Source organism: Chenopodium album, chromosome 16 (assembly GCF_948465745.1).
Source record: "Chenopodium album chromosome 16, dcCheAlbu1.1, whole genome shotgun sequence".
Classification (NCBI taxonomy): Eukaryota; Viridiplantae; Streptophyta; class Magnoliopsida; order Caryophyllales; family Amaranthaceae; genus Chenopodium; species Chenopodium album.
Genome location: NC_137849.1, coordinates 45,043,450 through 45,062,438, shown reverse-complemented (window position 1 = coordinate 45,062,438; position 18,989 = coordinate 45,043,450). Strand labels below are relative to the sequence as shown.

General features: G+C 36.1%; 1 protein-coding gene and 1 pseudogene across 2 annotated transcripts; both read left to right on the top strand.

The window, feature by feature from the left end:
• The first annotated feature begins 1,859 nt into the window (after nt 1–1,859).
• On the top strand, nt 1,860–7,672 carry LOC145586664 (metacaspase-1-like). The gene is made up of 5 exons (XM_081643553.1): nt 1,860–2,367; nt 4,181–4,511; nt 5,503–5,623; nt 5,732–5,962; nt 7,241–7,672. Exons 1-5 carry the CDS (start codon nt 2,019–2,021, stop codon nt 7,298–7,300), a joined length of 1,092 nt encoding a protein of 363 aa, XP_081499679.1. The 5' UTR covers nt 1,860–2,018; the 3' UTR covers nt 7,301–7,672.
• Nucleotides 7,673–8,808: 1,136 nt separating this feature from the next.
• LOC145584399 (eukaryotic translation initiation factor 4G-like) lies at nt 8,809–18,145 on the top strand (annotated as a pseudogene). The gene is made up of 10 exons (XR_014100354.1): nt 8,809–8,978; nt 9,728–9,870; nt 9,994–10,140; nt 10,260–10,327; nt 10,509–10,565; nt 11,162–12,306; nt 12,439–12,598; nt 12,951–15,690; nt 17,261–17,455; nt 17,812–18,145. The product of XR_014100354.1 is annotated as a eukaryotic translation initiation factor 4G-like (transcript).
• Nucleotides 18,146–18,989: the final 844 nt, after the last annotated feature.

Below are 18,989 nucleotides of genomic sequence, written 5' to 3'. Positions count from 1 at the left end.
ACTTAACCTAGTATTATGCTATTTACTTATTTACGAGTTGTTAACAATTGTTAATAATATAATTTAATTGAAATTTCTTAATTAAAATGAAAATTATGCACTTTCGGGAATTGCATATTCATATTTAATTAGAAATTATTTAGGAAAAATGAGGAAGTTATTTTCTTTCAGTATGTATTGTTAAAAGTTTATAATTCAATTCTTATTTTAAAACCATGCATCGCACGGGGTTAATCTAGTTGAACAATGTTTGATTAGCCAATGGAAGATTTTTGAAATATTAAAGGAACTTCGATATTTTCGAAAAAGTCATATTAAACAAACTCGTTCTCTACAACTTTAATGACCTGTTGGTATGCCTAGTTTAGTTTCAACCAATATTTTATCATATTGGGAGAGGCCTTCTGCCTCCACTTTAGATTAAAAAAAAATATATATTGAAAGTGATCTAAAAGCGTGTATATACCTTTCTATTCTAAAGAATCTTCAACTTTCTTAATCTCAGGAAAAAGAAAAGAAAAATTAAGATTAAGGTGATTCCCATGGACCCTGCAATGTCACCTAGGTAGTTGAAACTATTTACCAATTACTATATCTATTGACAATTAAGTGTATTACAAACTCACATCTTTTCATTGATTTTTGGCCATCCTACATGGTTCCAAACAAGTGAACAACATGTGTATGACCACGTGTTGAATCTCGAAATTATAGCAAATGGTATGAAGTTTGTGTATGAGAATCTAGATTATTGCCTAAACATTGAGCGTTGCATTTGCTAGTTTATGTAGTAGCGGGATAACATTTTTAGATTTGACAAGGTTAGATATCAAGGTGCTTCACATGCTTAATTTCCAACGGACCTCGTAAGTATGGATATTAGGTGGTCAAAACCATCTAATTAAAGTCTTAGTGGCTTTGCTTCTCTCAAAATCTAATGTATAAATTAATTTAATTTAATTGGTATATGGCTACTAGCTGCTAAATGTACAAAATTTTGAAGTTTTCAATTATGTTCTTAAATCACACTTTAAAAGTTCTCATTTATTATTAATTTACGACATAAAAAGAACAAAAATATTGCATGTCTATAATTCCTTTAGTAAAACAAATATTGCACGTCTATAATCTACAAATAACACAACCTCTAAGTTAGTTAATCTGTGTACAACCTCGAGTTTAAAAGTGTGATACTAGCATTCTAACTAGTTATTCTCTATCTTGTTGGGTAATGTTAATGTTTTGCCCCGCAAAGTATGCTACTTCATCTTATATATCCTTGATTTGTGTTTAAACTCATTTTGGAATATTAAAACTAGTTTATTAGCACATGATACGAAGTAATAAAATTGTGCGTGTGATATTGCTTAATAAAGTCTAGCTAGGCCGAGTAATATAATATGTTGTGTTTGGTTGAATATATGTGATATTGCTTATTAAATATTTTTTTAAAAAATTTTATTTCTATGAAATTGGACTATCTTTTTGTCTAACTAGACAATTTTGTTTGAACTTTGACTAGTCTCAAACCTAAAAACACAATTAAGGTTTTTATATTTTATCAAACAAAACCAAAATACAATAAAGATTAAATTTAGCAATTTTATCATCATCTTATTCATCTACGTAGTAAATAAATAAGCTAGATTAGTTCCTTTTTTTTATTTTTATTTTTATTTTTTTTTAACAACAGCTTAATTGAAGAAATTAAGCTAGATTAGTTATATAGCTATATATTAATCTAATATATTTCTTTCAAAAAAAAAAAAAAAAAATCCAATATATTTATTTTTATTTATTTATAAAAGAAAACTCTAATTGGACGCGGCAAAATTGCATCAAAAATCAAAAATTAGTTCGATTTCTTCCAGATAATCAATTTTCCCAAAGTCAGTCAACTACCTTATCTCCCAGAATAATTACACCCAAATCTCACAACACCCCAAAAAAATCAAAATTAAGTTTAATCATTAAAAAAAAAAAAAAAAAAAAAAATCAAGACTACCCCTTTACGCACAATGATGATGCTAGTCAACTGCTCCGGTTGCCGGACCCCACTACAGCTACCGCCGGGTGCCCGATCCATTAAGTGCGTCGTTTGCCAAACCATTACCCCAATCGCTGATCCACGCGCCGTCGCCCCACCTCCATCCCATCACGATGCGCTACCCGTTCCCTCACCGTACTCTCACGCGCCTCCGGGCCCTCCTCCATCGCCGCACGGTCGGAAAAAGGCTGTTATTTGTGGGATTTCTTATAAATTCTCCAGGCATGAGCTTAAAGGGTGTATTAATGATGCTAAGTGTATGCGTTATTTGCTCATTAATAAGTTTAAGTTTCCCTCTGAATCCATCATCATGCTTACTGGTAATTTCTTAATCTCACCTTTTGATTATTTATTTGGGATTTGATTTGATGATTTGTTTGATCAATTTAATTTCAAGGTGGTAAATTGATTGCAAATTATGCATTTAAAATAAATTTTGCTGCATTATGACCTAGGGTACCAATTTCTTGGACAGATGATTCAAATTTGGTTGCATGTGTGTTTTTTTTTAATAGTTTCTAATGATATGATGCTTAAATGATGAAAGATTATATCTTGCTTGTTGTTGGGATTGTTTCTCGGATTTCGTGAACGATCAAGCTATGTGAGGGTTGGAATGATTATCATGGAGTGTAATTTGAGTGTGGAAAAGGAAAGACGAACCCTAACAAGGTAATCACAACAAAACCAACCTAGTGATTGTATTTGGCGGTATTGTATTAGAGCTAAACAATTTGCTATGTCAAATATAGAATAACTGATCTCGGAAATGGTTTTACTCAGTATTGTAGTAAGAATTTTGGGTTTGTTGACACTAGTATTAGTCGTGTTAAGACGATGTTTACTTTGTGTGATTGTGTCCATTGATCATTGATTCCCCAATATATTTGCCGTTATGCTTTGTATGGTCTCCTGAAAATGATTTATGAGATTGAAAGTGGCCAAATAGAATAACTAAAGGCTGATTGGGACCTGGTGCCATTTATGACTCATGATGTCTATTGAGTATTAGGGAGTTTTGACGAATCTTGGTGTTTCTTTGAATCCAGTAATACTTAGCTCCATGTTTTTATTGACGTTCCATATCCTACTTTTTGAAAGGTTCCCTCCTTTTGTTACACTCTTTCTGTCTGTCGAGTAGTAACCAATATTTGTCTGCATATGATATGAAAGTACTATAATAAAGGCCTACCAATGAGGCTTTCCTAAACTTATATGTGACTGATTGTTCATCATTAATAGTTCAGTGACTGCTTATAGATTAGTGGCCTCTTATATTTGCATTTTTTTTTTTGGAGTAGCTGTCCCGTTGCCCTCTCATAGTTTGCCGCCTTTTGACGTGTTACTTTAATTTTTTCTTTTTTTTTTTCTAGTGTATCTTTGCTACATGACATGGGCTCCATGTTTTGGGTGTTAGAGGTCTTCTCTAGATTAACCCAGCCCGAAAAACCTTTCTAGTCTTGTTTGCCCTTTGTTTCAATTGGATATTAAGATGTGGACTATAGTTTCTTAAGCCTTGAATAATCATTATAGAGTAGGCGTAATTACATTTCAAATAAAGAAAATTCTCCCTGTCAAACTTGGCTTCACATATTTAGAAATTTGCTTCACTTAATAAACCAGATATTGAAGGGATAAAACCCTAGTCATCCTGCTGAACATACAATTAATAATTGGAGTGTACCCTTATTTTTAAAGTTTTAAAGTTGAATATCTTCATCTAGTGAAGTGAGATGGGTGTGAGCCATGTGACTGTGTGATCGAGACCTCTCATGTACCATCTGAGATATGTTTCTGCACTTTTGCAACCATTACCAATTTACCCTAACTGACTAACTGTGACTGTAGTCAAAATTTTATTCCATGATTACAGTATCCGATATTTTTTTTCTTGTGGTTGTAAGGCTTTCAGTTATAGTGCGTGTGAGAGTCAATTTCTATGCACTTAATTGCAAAATTTCATGTACATTAGCATTGTGGAAGTTAAGTAAAATTAGTAAAACATAATTATTTTAGATGGTGGTTTGTATGAAGATAAGCTTCATTGATACATTCTAAATTGTTAATGCATTATATTGTTACTTCGATCATCGTTGTGAATATTAATATTATGTTGTCAACAACGGAATGCAGAAGAAGAAACTGATCCGTACAAAACTCCTACCAAACACAATATGAGAATGGCATTGTTTTGGCTTGTAAACGGCTGTCAGCCTGGGGACTCTCTGGTTTTCCACTATTCTGGCCACGGTTCACGACAGAGAAATTATAATGGGGATGAAGTGGATGGATATGATGAAACTCTATGCCCCTTAGACTTTGAAACACAGGGGATGATTGTTGATGATGAAATAAATGCAGCTATCGTCAGACCTCTTCCTCGTGGGGTGAAGCTTCATGCAATCATAGATGCCTGTCATAGTGGCACTGTACTGGATTTACCATTTCTTTGTAGAATGAGCAGGTTAGTTTGTCGGAAGTGTTAATTCTTGGTCATGCTACTTGCATGTTCTTCAGTTCGCTGGTTTTCTTCCCCCTCTTTGATACCCCTTTATTTTTGTATTTTAGTTTACCAAAAAGTGTAAAATCATGAAATAGCCTTTTATTAGCTATTGTGTTGTATGGCACTAATTATACCTTTTTCTTAAATTTCTGGTTTAAAGTTAACCCAAATAAACTGATCATCCTTTAAAACTGCCACCCTCTCCATCATCCAACCACCCCTTCTCTGTCCTCCCCAAAGCAGCCATCTCCCCCAAGTGTCCAAGCCCCCTTTTCTGTCAACCAATCCCAAAACAAATCAGTAAAGCCATTTTTGCTCCTATTGCTTCTACTAGAAGCGGATAAAAGGTTCCATTTCTTAAGGAATCGTGCAATTATGCATTGCAAGTCTTGTTTTTATTCCAGGGAGCTCTCTGATGGAAAAACAAGAAAATTCTTGACTAGAAGCAACTATAGAGATTGAGTGGCCTTTGCTCACCCATATGATTATGCATTGGTGAATCATTAGGTTTTAATGTTTTATTCTTACGGTGCTGTTTTGTCAGTGATAGCACCTTAAATTTAATAAAAGGCCGAAAATCAGTAGACATTATATTAGCTTGAATTCCTGAGTATCACTGATCTTTTAAATCTAATAGTTCATTGATATTAATATCAAGAGATGAGCAGGAGGGGGTGGCAAGAGTGAAGAAGCCAAAGGGAGGTGGACTGGAGGTGCTGCAGCGGTTGTGAGTATACGGAGGTAGTTTTTGGTAGTTCTAAGTGGCTAGAAGGGCGGTGGCTATGTCAGGCGGGGATATTAGAGGGAGGAGGGGAGGGGCAAAACAATTAAAAGTAATCATGGCTAACTATTTACTCTGTAACATGTTTATTGTTCTTGTGCATTGTTCTCTACACACACTCATCCGTATACTGCAAATGTCTAATATAACATCTTTAAGTATATGATGTAGGAGTGGGCAGTATGTTTGGGAGGATCATCGTCCTCCATCAGGGGTATGGAAAGGATCCAACGGTGGAGAGGTTATATCGATTAGTGGTTGCGATGATGACCAAACCTCAGCCGATACAGCTGTAAGTTCCTGCCTCTTGCGTTTTGCATTGTTCTTTGCAGTCGTACATAGCTGTATTGATTGGTCGACAAACAGGGAATTGATTTTGTAAAGGGCTTTGTTTGGTCAGGCTTTATCACAGGTCACTTCGACTGGAGCTATGACTTACTGTTTCATCAAAGCCATTGAGAATGGACAAGCTAGCACATACGGGAGCATGTTAAATTCTATGCGGGCAACCATACGCAATGTTGGTAATAGCTCTGGAGGAGGCGCTGGAGGAGCTCTCGGAGGTGGTGTTGTTACATCTCTTCTGACCATGCTAGTCTCTGGAGGAAGTGTCTCTGGGGGGTTGACACAGGTGAGTTTTTTTTTTTTGTAATGTATTGTAAATTTTTCTTTTTCGTTCTGTTTAAAAATAATTTTTACCCTGTCTATTCCCACTTATGTAAGGTGTACGCATTAGTTAGCCAATAATGAACATGAAACTTAGTAGTGTTCTTGTGGTATACTAAACGCAATAATGAAGAATCAGTGTAGCTGATTTCAGTAAGTAGTTGTAGAGCTTGATATTCCTTGATTGTTTTTATTGCTTTTTGTTGAAACCTTAATGCCTATCTTGCAATTTTGTTGATTATGCATGCTCAATTATCCAATTTTTTATAAGCTTTGCTAGGATTTATGACATGATCTTGTTTGTTGTTTCTTCCAATGGATGACAAACCATGTTTTCCGGGAGTTTTCTGTCACCAAAAAGGCGCATTTCTTCAGTGGCATGCTGTCTTGAGATCTTTGCTTCATTAAAAATAGCATTGTTTAAATGTAGGAGGGTAGATGTTTCATGAGAGAATTAGCAAGAAAGAAGTAAGCTGTCAATGCAAGCGGCAGAGTGGGCTTAAATCAACCGTAACCCTTAAAACAATACCTGATGGATCATAGGGAATTTTCAAGTAGTCAAAAAATTTAATCTTATATCGATTGGTCATCAACTCATCATAGCTAGCTAAATAGCGCAAGGAGCCTGGAACTATAATGGATGACAGCAATTCAGCATTATACTCCTCAACTTTCAGTGATGTCCTTAAAACAGCTATCTTATACCTTCTTTAATTCTTTTTACTGGGTACTGAATATCCAAGGTCGATTATAAATAAATAAATTATTAGGTCCAGAATCATGTGCGAAATGCATCACAGAATACTTCGTATGGTAGAAAACATATATTGACTATACTCGTGGGAGGTGTCAATCTAGTACAAGTAGCCTCACGCCCTCACTCACCTCATTCACTATTTAATGGATAAGCCGAGATTTAAAGTTTTAGATGAACCGAACAAAAATAGGCACTCAAATTACAGGTTTACACTGCATTTCATCTGGACATGTATGAGTGATCACACAAGAAAGATTCTTGTGGGTAAGCATAAGCTGTTGTTTTGCAAGGAAAGTGAACAAATGAAGTGGAACATGTTAGACATTTCAAGTTGGACAGACTGAGTAATTTTTTTTTTTGTTTTTTCAATTAATTTAATTTAATGTTCGTGGAATTTATTTTTTGTATAAGATGTCTGGAATTGCTCATTCATCCTAGATCTTATTCTTTAGAGATTAACTTTTCTTCTTTCCGTATGCTGCACAGGAGCCCCAACTTACAGCTTGCGAGCCATTTGATGTGTATATGAAACCCTTTTCAATATGATTTTCAAATCTAGGTCAATTATATCCATCAGAATGTCTGGTGGAATTGCATCTCGCCTGCTCTATCTCGTTCTCAAAGATGCAGGATTTGATGAGCTAGTGTGTGTCCAGCACTTCCTGATTTTGCTGTAAATGATTAATTATTGATGCAGAATTGGATATGTTTTGGTGTAGAGTAATAATTAATAAACTACAGGCGGATTAGTATTTGCTTTTCTATATTATTCCTTTTAACTTGCTTCCTTTTGGAGTAAACCAGTGTAAATACTCTATGTAAAATGGACCTGTAAATTCGGGAAATTGTAGACTTGATTGGATTGAAATACATACGAAGTACATATTACTCCGTAATAAACTAACAATCTATATATATACCAGGGTATACCTAAAACTGACGTGTGGAGTGCATGTGTGGACACATGCCTGCCATGCAACGCGGGTGTATATACAATTCCATGGAGACATGATTATGATTAAGCAATTGTTATGCATGATTTCTAATGCTAGAAGTACAGTCTGCACTTTTGACTCTCCCTGTAGCTTATAAACTGATGTTGATGGAGCTGTAGCTTGTAGAGGGGTACATAAAGCATAACAATCTTCGACATTAAGGAAAGGAGGTTTTTGTAATTTGAAATTATCAGAAGAAAATAAGGTGACAAATGTGACAAGAAAGGTTCTTGATTATCTTAATGAAAACTTCTTGATTATACCTTATTAAAATGTAATGAAAACTTCTGAGTCTTTTAATATTATAGGATAAGTATATCCAACTAGTAAGCGAGATTGAAAGGGTTCAATTAAAATCTAATCTAATACTAGTATTTCATAACGTAAACTAATTGTTCAACTTAATTGTTTATACTCAATAGATACGATTTTTTTACCTTTAGCAACGAAATGATGAATGGGTTTATGGTATGGATCATGTAATAAATGAATCAATGAGACAAAACTATCACTCATATAATTTAGAATGATTAAACCGATTGTGTATCATACACCCGAAGTTCTCCCGGAACCAAAAAAGAAAGAAAAAGAATGCAAGGCCAAAAGGCCAAGTCCTCAAAATGTTGCTTCTCCTTATAGATCTCCTTAAGATTTGGCTGTTGACCCTCTCTTTGTTTTTTTCTTCTCTCTCCAACAAAAACACCCTTCACAACATCACTCCCCAACAAACTAACAAACCCAACCATCTCTTTCTATTCTTCCCGCCATTCTCTCTGTTCTTGCTGACAATACTTTCTCTCTCTCCTCACTTTCTTCACTCTCTAAGGTAATTTTCTTCTCTTACCTTGAAATTACAACAAAATTGTATCAAAATTCACTCCCAATGATAATTATAATCAATTAGAATGTCAAAGTTTTGATTTTTATAGTGTAACTGAAGAAAAGTTCAAATCTTTATATAGGGTTTTTAATCTTTTAATATTTTTGATTGATTGAATTTTTGTTGCTGTGAAATTAATTGGGAAAATAATAGGAGGGTCGGAAAATCAGAACATATATATGTCCCAGAATCAAATAAGGGTTGAAAAGAAGGAGAAGCAGTACAGAAAAACAGGGGGTGGTGGAAGATTAAACAATACCTTGTCTGATCAAAATCATCGCAATTATTCGGCCACTGGCACCGGCAGAGGCGCCTCCTCCGCCCCTCCTATATCTTCTAACAATCGCAGGTTTCATCCTTTGTTATTAACTTCTTGGTCCGTCACGAAAATAATTACACTTTTATTTTTTATTTTTTTATTAAGGTCTTCAAAGCAATCCTTTGATTTTTAATTACATATTTTTATTAAACACGACCACAATGATTATATTTTGATTTATGTATGACAGTATGAGTGACAATATTCTGTCAATGTTTTTAAATTTATACCTCAAAAGTCAAAATGTAAAGTGTAACCATTTTTGTGAAATGTAAAATGTTGAAATGTTGTTTATTTTTCTTGTTGATGATTAGGGTTTGTTTTTTGAATAATAGTAATTATTTGATTAATAGGGTTGATTATTCGAGTTCTTATTTTTTATTTTTTTCTTTTGCTTACTTTCTAATAGTAGATTTGGTCCAATTAATTACTTGATTAATTGAGAATTAACAGTCATGTTGATGGTGTATTTTGAATTAGTAAAATACTCTGTAACATTTAGGCCGTTTGAAGAGATAATCTCATGATCTCAACCAATGAAAAGGTTTATAAACACAGTTTTTATTTGATACTTTTTGTCTATTTTGTTGTTTTTTCTTCTCTGGATTGTTGTTTGTTGTACCTTGTGATCATTAGAACCTTGCCTGCCAGAAACTAGCTGTTGGATCCACACTAGGAGGTGGTTGTTGCCTTGTCAGCTTCGGATTAGTTGATTACTTGGATGATTTCATTCTGATTGATTTCTTATTTTGTTTGGGTTGCCTTTTTTAATGGTTTAGTTCTAAGAAATCAAACAATGGACAAGGGGGGCAATCAAGGGGAACTTTTGTATCTGTGAGTACAACATCATCAGGCTCTAATTCCACTGCTGTTGGTGTTCATCATGTCGAAAATGGCAATCATGTGCACTCTACATTACATGGTAGTCTTTTCCTTATTTTTGTTTCCTTTTCTTTGTTTTTCATTTGTTGTCAACTAGTATTTTGTAGTCAATTATATGTTACAAAGATGTGATAGTTACCAGAACAATACTGGTTTGTTTTAGGAGTATCCTCTCCACCAGCTGCAGATTCTGTTCCCAAGCCATCAGATACATCGAGTCAGAAGAGCAGTCGACCCATTCCAAAAGCTCCGTCTTCTCAATCGTCCTCCATGACTTCAGATTCCACCTTGCCTTCAACTCCTTTGAAAGGTATTTCCTTATACTTCCATTTGTGCAAAATGACAATGATGGTTTCATTTTGTCTAGAGGGTAGACAACCTAAACTTTTTTGCATAAAGGTTTCAATTTTTTATCCTCTCTTTTTTCAGGAGGAGGAGGTAAAGAATTTTCTCTTCAGTTTGGATCCATAAGTCCTGGCGTTATGAATGGCATGCAGGTATCTCATTGTTTTAACAGTACCACCAATAATATGTTTAAAAATTCACACTGGATATTCATTTTCTTTTACTCCTTTCATTCGGAACTGTAACAGAATCTGTATAGATTATGCTGCTTTCAAAACTTAAAGAGTTAAAGCCAATACATCCAATGTCAGTCTCTCTCTATGTTTCCTGTAGGTGCCAGCACGGACCACCTCGGCTCCACCAAATATGGATGAGCAAGAGCGTAATCAGGTTTTTTTATCCTTATCTTTCCTCACAATTGATCTAGCATCTAGCTCTTGATTTTTTTTTTCTTGGTTGGCATAGTATACTACTAACCTAAAAAAAGTAATTTTTTTGTATTAAGGTCTAATTCAGAAAGCCAAATTGGGACAAAAGTTGCATAATGAATAATGCATAAACATAGCTGAACTTATATGTCTAGTTTGGGTCAAACTTGACTTTATACACTTGAATTTATCAAATGTTTCAGACTTTTTTTTTTGTATATATTTATAGAATAACATATCAGGCAATGCCTTACCAAGTTTCTAGTAATGAAGGGGCTATATGAAACTATCTTTTGTTGATTCTTAATTGTAACAATAAGGTCACTACATTGACTTCCTTTCTTTGGCATGATGCCTTTCAAGGGGCTTTAGTATAAGGCTATGTTGTCGGAGAAAGAGATTAGATAGTTTTCCAAGGTGTAATGTTTGGTGGCTTGGATTTATATATAGTGATGTTGATGCTGGTCTAAAGACAAAAGTCTCACGGCTTTGAAAGATCTCTAATTTTGTGATTTAATTTATTTATCTGTACTCATGGCTTTGTGTATTACCATTCAGGTTCGGCATGCTGCTGCTGCAAGAACTGCACCTGCTATTCCAGTATCATATGTTCCTACGCAGCAGGTGCCTGAAAAGCATGTTTCATCTGAGGAAAAACCAATTGCTCAAGAAACTAATATTGCTTTAAAAGTCACAAGAGTTGAAGTGACACCTTTGCCTTCTCCAATTCAACCAATGCAACCTCAGAAGCCTGCTGTTCGTCCTATGGCAGGGATTTCTATGCCTTTGCCTTATCAGCAACACCAACCTCCAGCTGGCATGCAGTTTGGCATCCCCAACCCACAAATTCAGACTCGAGGCACATTAAATAATTCACATCCAATGCCAATGCAGATGCCATTTCATATAGGAAATCCGCCTCAGCGGCAAGTTTTTATGCCTGGTCTTCAACACAATCTTATGCAGAATCAAGGAATCATTAGTCAAGGCCAGAGCATTGGTTTCAATCCTCAATTGGGACCCCAACCTCCTCATCAGCCGGGAAGTTTAGGAATGCCTTTGTCACCTCCTTTCCATCCGCATCAGCCTGGAAATGTTGGAAGCACTCGTAAAGTAGTGAGGATTACTCACCCAGAAACACATGAGGAACTTAGACCAGATAATAGGGATGGTGGGTCACCTAGATCAAGATCACATCATGTGAGGCTTTCACCATCTCAAGCTTTGCCTTCTTATACAGCAATGCGCCCTGGTGGATACTATCCTAATTCCTACAGTCCAGGTCCTCCCGTTTTTCCAGCACCAAATTGTCTTCCTCTTCCAAACACGCAAGCTTTTCTCAGGGTCCTAGATTCAACTATCCCATTCCTTCTGTACAGTCAACTTCACCATTAGTAAATGTTAAAGCATCTGTTAACTCTGGAGCAGAGAAGGGTACAAGTTCTAGTGACACTGAAAAGGTTGAGTCACAAAAACTAGTTAGGCTTCCTGTGGAACCTGACGCTGTTAAAAAGGATATGGAAGCAAATGCAAATGAATCTTCTTTGCAGCTAAAATCTGATTCAGTGTGGTTGAAAAAATCTGTTGCATATTCTCCAACAAATGGACATGTCATTAAGAAGGAAACTGTAATCAAGTTGGACTCTATAAGAGATGTACAAAAACATCCAGAGAAGAAGGAAAACGTCCGTTCATCACCGCAGGTCAGTTTTCTTTCTTTTTTTTTTTTTGTTTTTTTTTTTTTTTTTTTTGTTTTTTTGGAAGTAACTTAGGTTAGGATGGGTTTGGACAATGATGGTGCATTGTATCTGGAGGCTGACTTAAGTGTACGACAGGACCATGTCAATTCATTGAAGATTGCTGCTCCAGATGTTAAGTCTAATATTTCAGTTATGCATGTAAATGATGTTTCTGTGTTGAAGGAATCACTCTTGACTACTGATTCAGGATCAACTGGTGATTCTTCTGTTGATCTTGGAACTGAAGACCATGCAGGTAATGCCAATTCTAAAGTTTAAAGTAAGTGCGTTCAATCAAGGCATTGAATATGTTTTATTACACAAATCATATCATCTCTTTTTGTGTCATTTTCCACTAAGAATAATTGATAGTCCTTAGAATTTAACAATGAAGGTTAGGTTCCAGTTTGAGGTTAAAATACAGTTAACGTGATGATTAGAATTTGTTCATCATATTAATGATTTTTAAGTTTCTCATAATATTTTTCATGGGATGAACAAAAAGAAAGCAATTATTTATCACAAGTTGATGATCTCCATTGGTTTAAGTATTAAATTTAAGACAAAGTAATTGTGACAAATGGCTCATCTTGTTGGTTTAATTATAGATTTTCAAGTTGTATATACTCAAATACAAGATAATACTACTATTCAACTGACTACAAACATGACCCCTCCTATGAAAGCAGGTAAGGATCAACACTATAAACAAAATGGCTATGTTTTGCAAGTTATTGAGCAACAAGGGGAAAAGGAAGTTAAGGGGCAGCAACCAGGTAGTCCTTTGAAGTCTGCAGAATTTGTTAAAAAGACTGAACACTGTGATGAAACTAAGAAATATGATCGAGAGGCAGCTGGTTTTGAAACTTCTCATAAGGAGTCTGAGTCTGGAATTTCTGAGACTGAAAGTGCCAAGACATCCTTGCAAATGTTTTCTCCTAAGAGTGTGTCTGTATCTCCTGCGGCTGCAAATTTTTCTGAAGCAAAGTTAAGGCCGGAAGTAGAAATCACAGAGAAAGCAAGGCCGATTTCTTCTTCAGGTAAGTCAAAGAATAATAAGGGGAAGAAGAAGTGGAAAGAAATGCTTCAGAAGGAAGATTCTCTTGGGACGAATGCTGATCTGTACATGGCCTATAAAGGTGTTGAGGCGAAGAAAGAAACTGTTGCTTCTGTAGAAGATGTTTCCAGTACTTTGAAGATTCCTTCTATTGGTGAAAATAGTGCAAGAAAGAAAAAGGGTGAGAAAGGTAAACTGGAGTTTGAAGATTGGGAAGATGCTGCTGATGTGTCTGCACCGAAATTAGATGCCTCAGTTAAAGGAGAACGTAGAGGCTCACGTTATGATGAAGAAAGAGCTTTTGTGAAAAAGTATTCCAGGGATTTTCTCCTCACATTATCACAGCAGTGTACTGATCTTCCGCAGCATTGTCAAATCACGCCTGAGATTGCTGATATATTATCATGTTTCAGTGCCAATGCTTCTCATAGTGATCGTGATCATGCAACTTCAGGAAGAAATATTGATAGGGCTTCTGGATCTACCCGAAGTAATCGCCATGTTAACGGTATGATGGATTCTGGTAGGTGGAATAAACCAGTTCCTCAATTTTCAGGTCAGGATCTAGGGTTAGGTGTTGCTTATGGTGGCTATATGATGGGATATCAGTCTGGCCCTGATTATGGCGTTCTCAGACATCCAAGTGGACATGGACCCATTCAGCATGCTGGTGGGATCCTTTCCGGGCCAATGCACTCAGTGAGTTTTCAGGGAGTACAACGATATAACCTTGATGCAGAACGTTGGCAACGAGCTACAAGTTTCGACAGAGGTATGATGCTGGCTTCTCAGTATCCTTCACAGGTGATGCACCGAGCTGACAATAAGTATGAAGTGGGTAAAGTTAGTGATGAAGAACAGGCAAAACAAAGGAGATTGAAGGCTATCTTAAATAAGCTTACCCCTCAAAATTTTGAGAAACTGTTTGAGCAAATGAAAGAAGTTAAAATCGACAATGTAGTGACTCTAACTGGAGTCATATCTCAGATTTTTGACAAGGCATTAACTGAACCAACGTTCTGTGAAATGTACGCCAATTTCTGCTCTCATTTGGCTTCAGAATTGCCAGACCTCAGTGTAGATGATGAGAAGATCACCTTCAAGAGGCTCCTACTAAACAAGTGCCAAGAAGAATTTGAGAGGGGAGAACGAGAGGAACAAGAAGCTAATAAGGATGATGGTGAGGGTGAGATCAAACAAACTGAGGAGGAGAGAGAAAGGAAAAGGTTAAAAGTTAGAAGGCGTATGTTGGGTAATATTAGATTGATCGGAGAGTTGTACAAGAAAAGGATGTTGACTGAGAGAATAATGCATGAGTGCATTAAGAAGTTGTTGGGCCAATATCAAAATGTTGATGAAGAAAATATTGAAGCATTGTGCAAGTTGATGAGCACAATTGGTGAAATGATTGATCATTCCAGAGCTAAGGATCATATGGATGCCTATTTTGACATTATGTGGCAGTTATCTAACAACATGAACCTATCTTCAAGAGTGAGGTTCATGTTGAAGGATGCCATTGATCTTAGAAAGAACAAATGGCAACAAAGAAGGAAAGTTGAAGGGCCTAAAAAGATCGAGGAAGTGCACAGGGATGCTGCTCAAGAAAGGCTTGGACAAGCTGGTCGGCCAAGTCGTGGGCCCAGCGTGAACCCTTCAATGAGGAGGGGCCATCCTGTAGGATATAATCAAAGGGGCTCCCTGTTACCTTCTCCAGTTGGCCAGGCATATGGCTTTAGAGGTTATAGTACTCAAGTACGTGGATATGATGGGCACGATGTACGAAAGGATGAAAGGAGTACTTTTGAGAGTAGGACTCTTTCAGTGCCTTTGCTCCAACGCTCTTCTGGTGATGAGCCTATTACCCTTGGACCTCAAGGTGGTCTTGCCAGGGGTATGTCATGTAGAGGACAGCCATCTACCTCCACCGCCCCTTCAATTGATACTACGTTTCATGGGGATTCTAGAAGAGTAGTGAGTGGTTTGAATGGTTATAGTAATGCATCAGATTGTGGAGCTTATAGCTCAAGGGAAGATCACTTTTCAAGGCAGGCCTCAGAAAGTTTTGGAGGTATAGTTTCTTATGACCATTCTGGTGGTCTAGAGCGCAATTCAACTTACACAAATAGAGACGTTAAAAACCCTGATAGAAGTATGGACAAGCCTATACTGACTTCATCACTTGTGACACAAGCAGTTGCAGCTCCAGCTGAAAACATTGCCTCAGAAAAGGTGTGGCCTGAAGAACGCTTAAGAGACATGTCTATGGCTACCATAAAGGAGTATTATAGGTAAGAACTGCCTTGTGTTACTCTTTTAACTTACACATACTGAAATTTTTACCTATTTCTCAATGCTGTTATAATGGTTCTTGCACTAAAAGGTCTTCTTGATTTGGTTCACGAAAATAACTTTACCCCTACATAGCTTTCAAGTTTTTCATGTCTGAAAAGAGAGGGGGTGAAAATGTGTTATGGTGCTATTTACATCTTGTGCCCTTTATAGTTATGTGCTGCAGCTTTTGCTTAATATTTCCTTCTGCTTTTGTACCGCCTAGCTTTGGTCTGTAGTGAACAATCTTTTATCTCCTGTGTGCTGAAACTACAGAGAAATCCAAAGAAATTACTGAATGGCAATATATTCTTTGTCAAACTGCAAACTGCATAAATTTCAAATCTGTGGTTATCCAAAACCAACTAATGGCTAGAAAATTCCCCAAGGATGATCTGGGTTCATTAAAGGAATAGTTTATAAATCCCTGTGACTTTCCACTTAAGTGCATCTTTCAATGGTTTAAATGTTCTAGTGCAGGATGCTTTGATTTTCAATTGTTATTCTAAAATTAGAATTAACATCTTTTTTTTTTTTTTTTTTTGAAGAAGAAGAATTAACAAATATTTAGGAAGAATAGTGTTCAATCCAGTTTGGGTTTGGGTCATTATTGTTTTAGTTGTATCTGGATTGGATTCATTTCAGTCTTTCAGGTCACTTAAGGTCATGCTCTGGTGGTTGAGTTTTTTTTCGGGTTTCTGTTCAACTTTGGGTGGTCAATTTTGGGGTCAAAATTATCTTGGTTAGGCAATCTTGTGCTGGTCAGTCTTGCCATGTCTTTTCCTTTTTGAGAGAAAATTTTTTAAGTGTAGTTGTGTATCATTTCACAACATGTTTTTTTAGAAAAAGAATATTGCTATTACATTAGCAAATAAGAGTATCTTCTACTTCAAACAATGAGTTGAAATATTTGTGAATTAAACAAGGAGTAGAATAAGAATGAACCAAAGGGATGGATATTGGTCACATGGAATGGTTTGGTGCACTTATGCTATCCGCTTACCAATAGTTTTCTTTCTAATATCATGCACAGTTTTGACGACTGTGGTTGCTGGTAGTGTCCTATTTTGGTGACTGGTAGATTGTACTTCTTGGTGTTGGTATCTTGGTTTATAGCTACATTACTTATGATGTCTATCCAATTCTTTATTTGACCTGGAAACATATCCTTTTAATGACTCACTTCATCTCACCAAGTTAGGAGAATTGACGAGAATGCAGGGGGGCATTAGAATTGGAGTGGTTGCTACTTGCTAGCTAATGTGTTTATAACTTTTGCTGAACTAGCTTTCTTTTTTATAACTTGGTTTTTATTGTGATTATAATCTAGGATAATAAGGAATTTGTTTGCCACATACATAGTCCGACTTGGTGGACTTGCATTATGCATTCACTGGATTGAATCACCTTTTATGTTTTATGTACGTGAGACAATTATCATCTAGTAATATTGATTGCTTGAAGATAACTTTTGATTATTTACATTCTCAATGATGATTGTCAAGTTAATTGATGTTTACTTATTTTCAGTGCAAATGATGAGAAGGAAGTTGCATTGTGCATCAAAGACTTGAATGCTCCAAAATTCCACCCTACTGTTATATCTCTTTGGGTTACGGATGCTTTTGAGAGGAAAGCCTTGGAGAGGGATATGTTGGCAAAACTTCTTATCAGCCTCACAAAGCCTCGAGATAGCATGTTTAGTACAAAACAGCTCATTGAAGGGTAAGAGTTACTTATGGAATCATACATTTCCTTGTGATTTGCTGAATTTTTTTTGGGAGGGGGTTGGGATGGGAGTGAATTGCTCTCAGTGGCACATCCCACATGCCAGTCGTGCCCACCTACACGTTTTCTTTAGCATTTTCTTTAATTTTTATGTTATTAATTGACCGAACCAGCCAGTGAGCAGTCCTTCGTGCCTTGTTCTGTGCCATTCTACTCTTCAATAAGCACAGAAAACTGAGGGGTGTCTTGAGGTCTGGCTCAGTCCACATGACAGGTCTAGTGTGAAACTATCTGCTAGCCTCTTTTTGGTTATTTGTGTTTCTTTTTAATCCCAATGTTGATCTGTTTGCCAGTTTTGATTCTGTATTGACAAACTTGGAGGATACTATCACTGATGCACCAAAAGCACCAGAGTTTCTTGGCCAGATCTTCGGTAAAGTCATCCTAGAGAATGTCCTGTCCTTAAACGAGGTCGGTAAATTGATACACCAAGGCGGGGAAGAACCAGGCCGTCTTCTAGAAATTGGCTTGGCAGGAGATGTCCTTGGGAGCATCCTAGAGATGATAAAGTCTGAAAAGGGAGAATCAACATTAAATGAGATTCGAACTAGCTCCGGTCTTAAGTTCGAGGATTTCCGACCCCCTGATCCCCTCAAATCTTAAAAACTAAATATGTTTATTATGTAACTATATAAGGGATGATAATTGATGATGAAACTAATGATTCATTCAGTGTGACTTTGTAAGCTTAAATTTCTCTGACATTAATAGCTAGCAAATGAAATGAAATGATTATTTTCTGCAGCTAACTAATTATGGGCAGGTTGTCAGACAGATTTATTTATAGAAATTATAGTTACTTGCAATATCATTAATCTCTTTAATTAGTGAGTTGTAACTCTGAGAATCTGAGCTAAATTAGCTATGTTTCTTGTGTTTTTTCTGCAAAGATTTGGCAGTAAACATAAATTAACCTTATAATTTGTTTATACTACATAGTATTTCTCAGTTTCCAGATCTGAGCTGAACTACATAGTACCTAATGTTTCGAATGGTCATTCACTCAACATTTTTTTATGGGATGAGAAGACTTCCATATTTTTTAATAGATTGTAACAGATTTATTTATTTATTTTTGGTTCAGATACTATATCAGGAGATTCAAGACAGTGAGTTCCTGATGTAATGGTAAGAATCTTAAGATTAGGATATTAATTAAGTTTGATTCCAAATATAAAAGTCTCCTCCTGCATGGTATTCATGCTGCTTTATGGTTCAATTTTTATAACGGGTCAAAAAAATTACGCCAATCAGCTAATATAAGGATTATGTTACTTCGACTAGCTCTCCTTTTCACATCAAGTATTTGCGTCGATACACAACTCTTTGTCATTGGTATGACAAACACTTCAATTTGGACCATATTAAAACCATGTCTGACACTTGGACACATATTCATGTCTAACAATTCTTGTCGAGTCTTATTATCATAGGTGTCAATAAAGGGCATTATAGAGAGAAAACTTAAAGG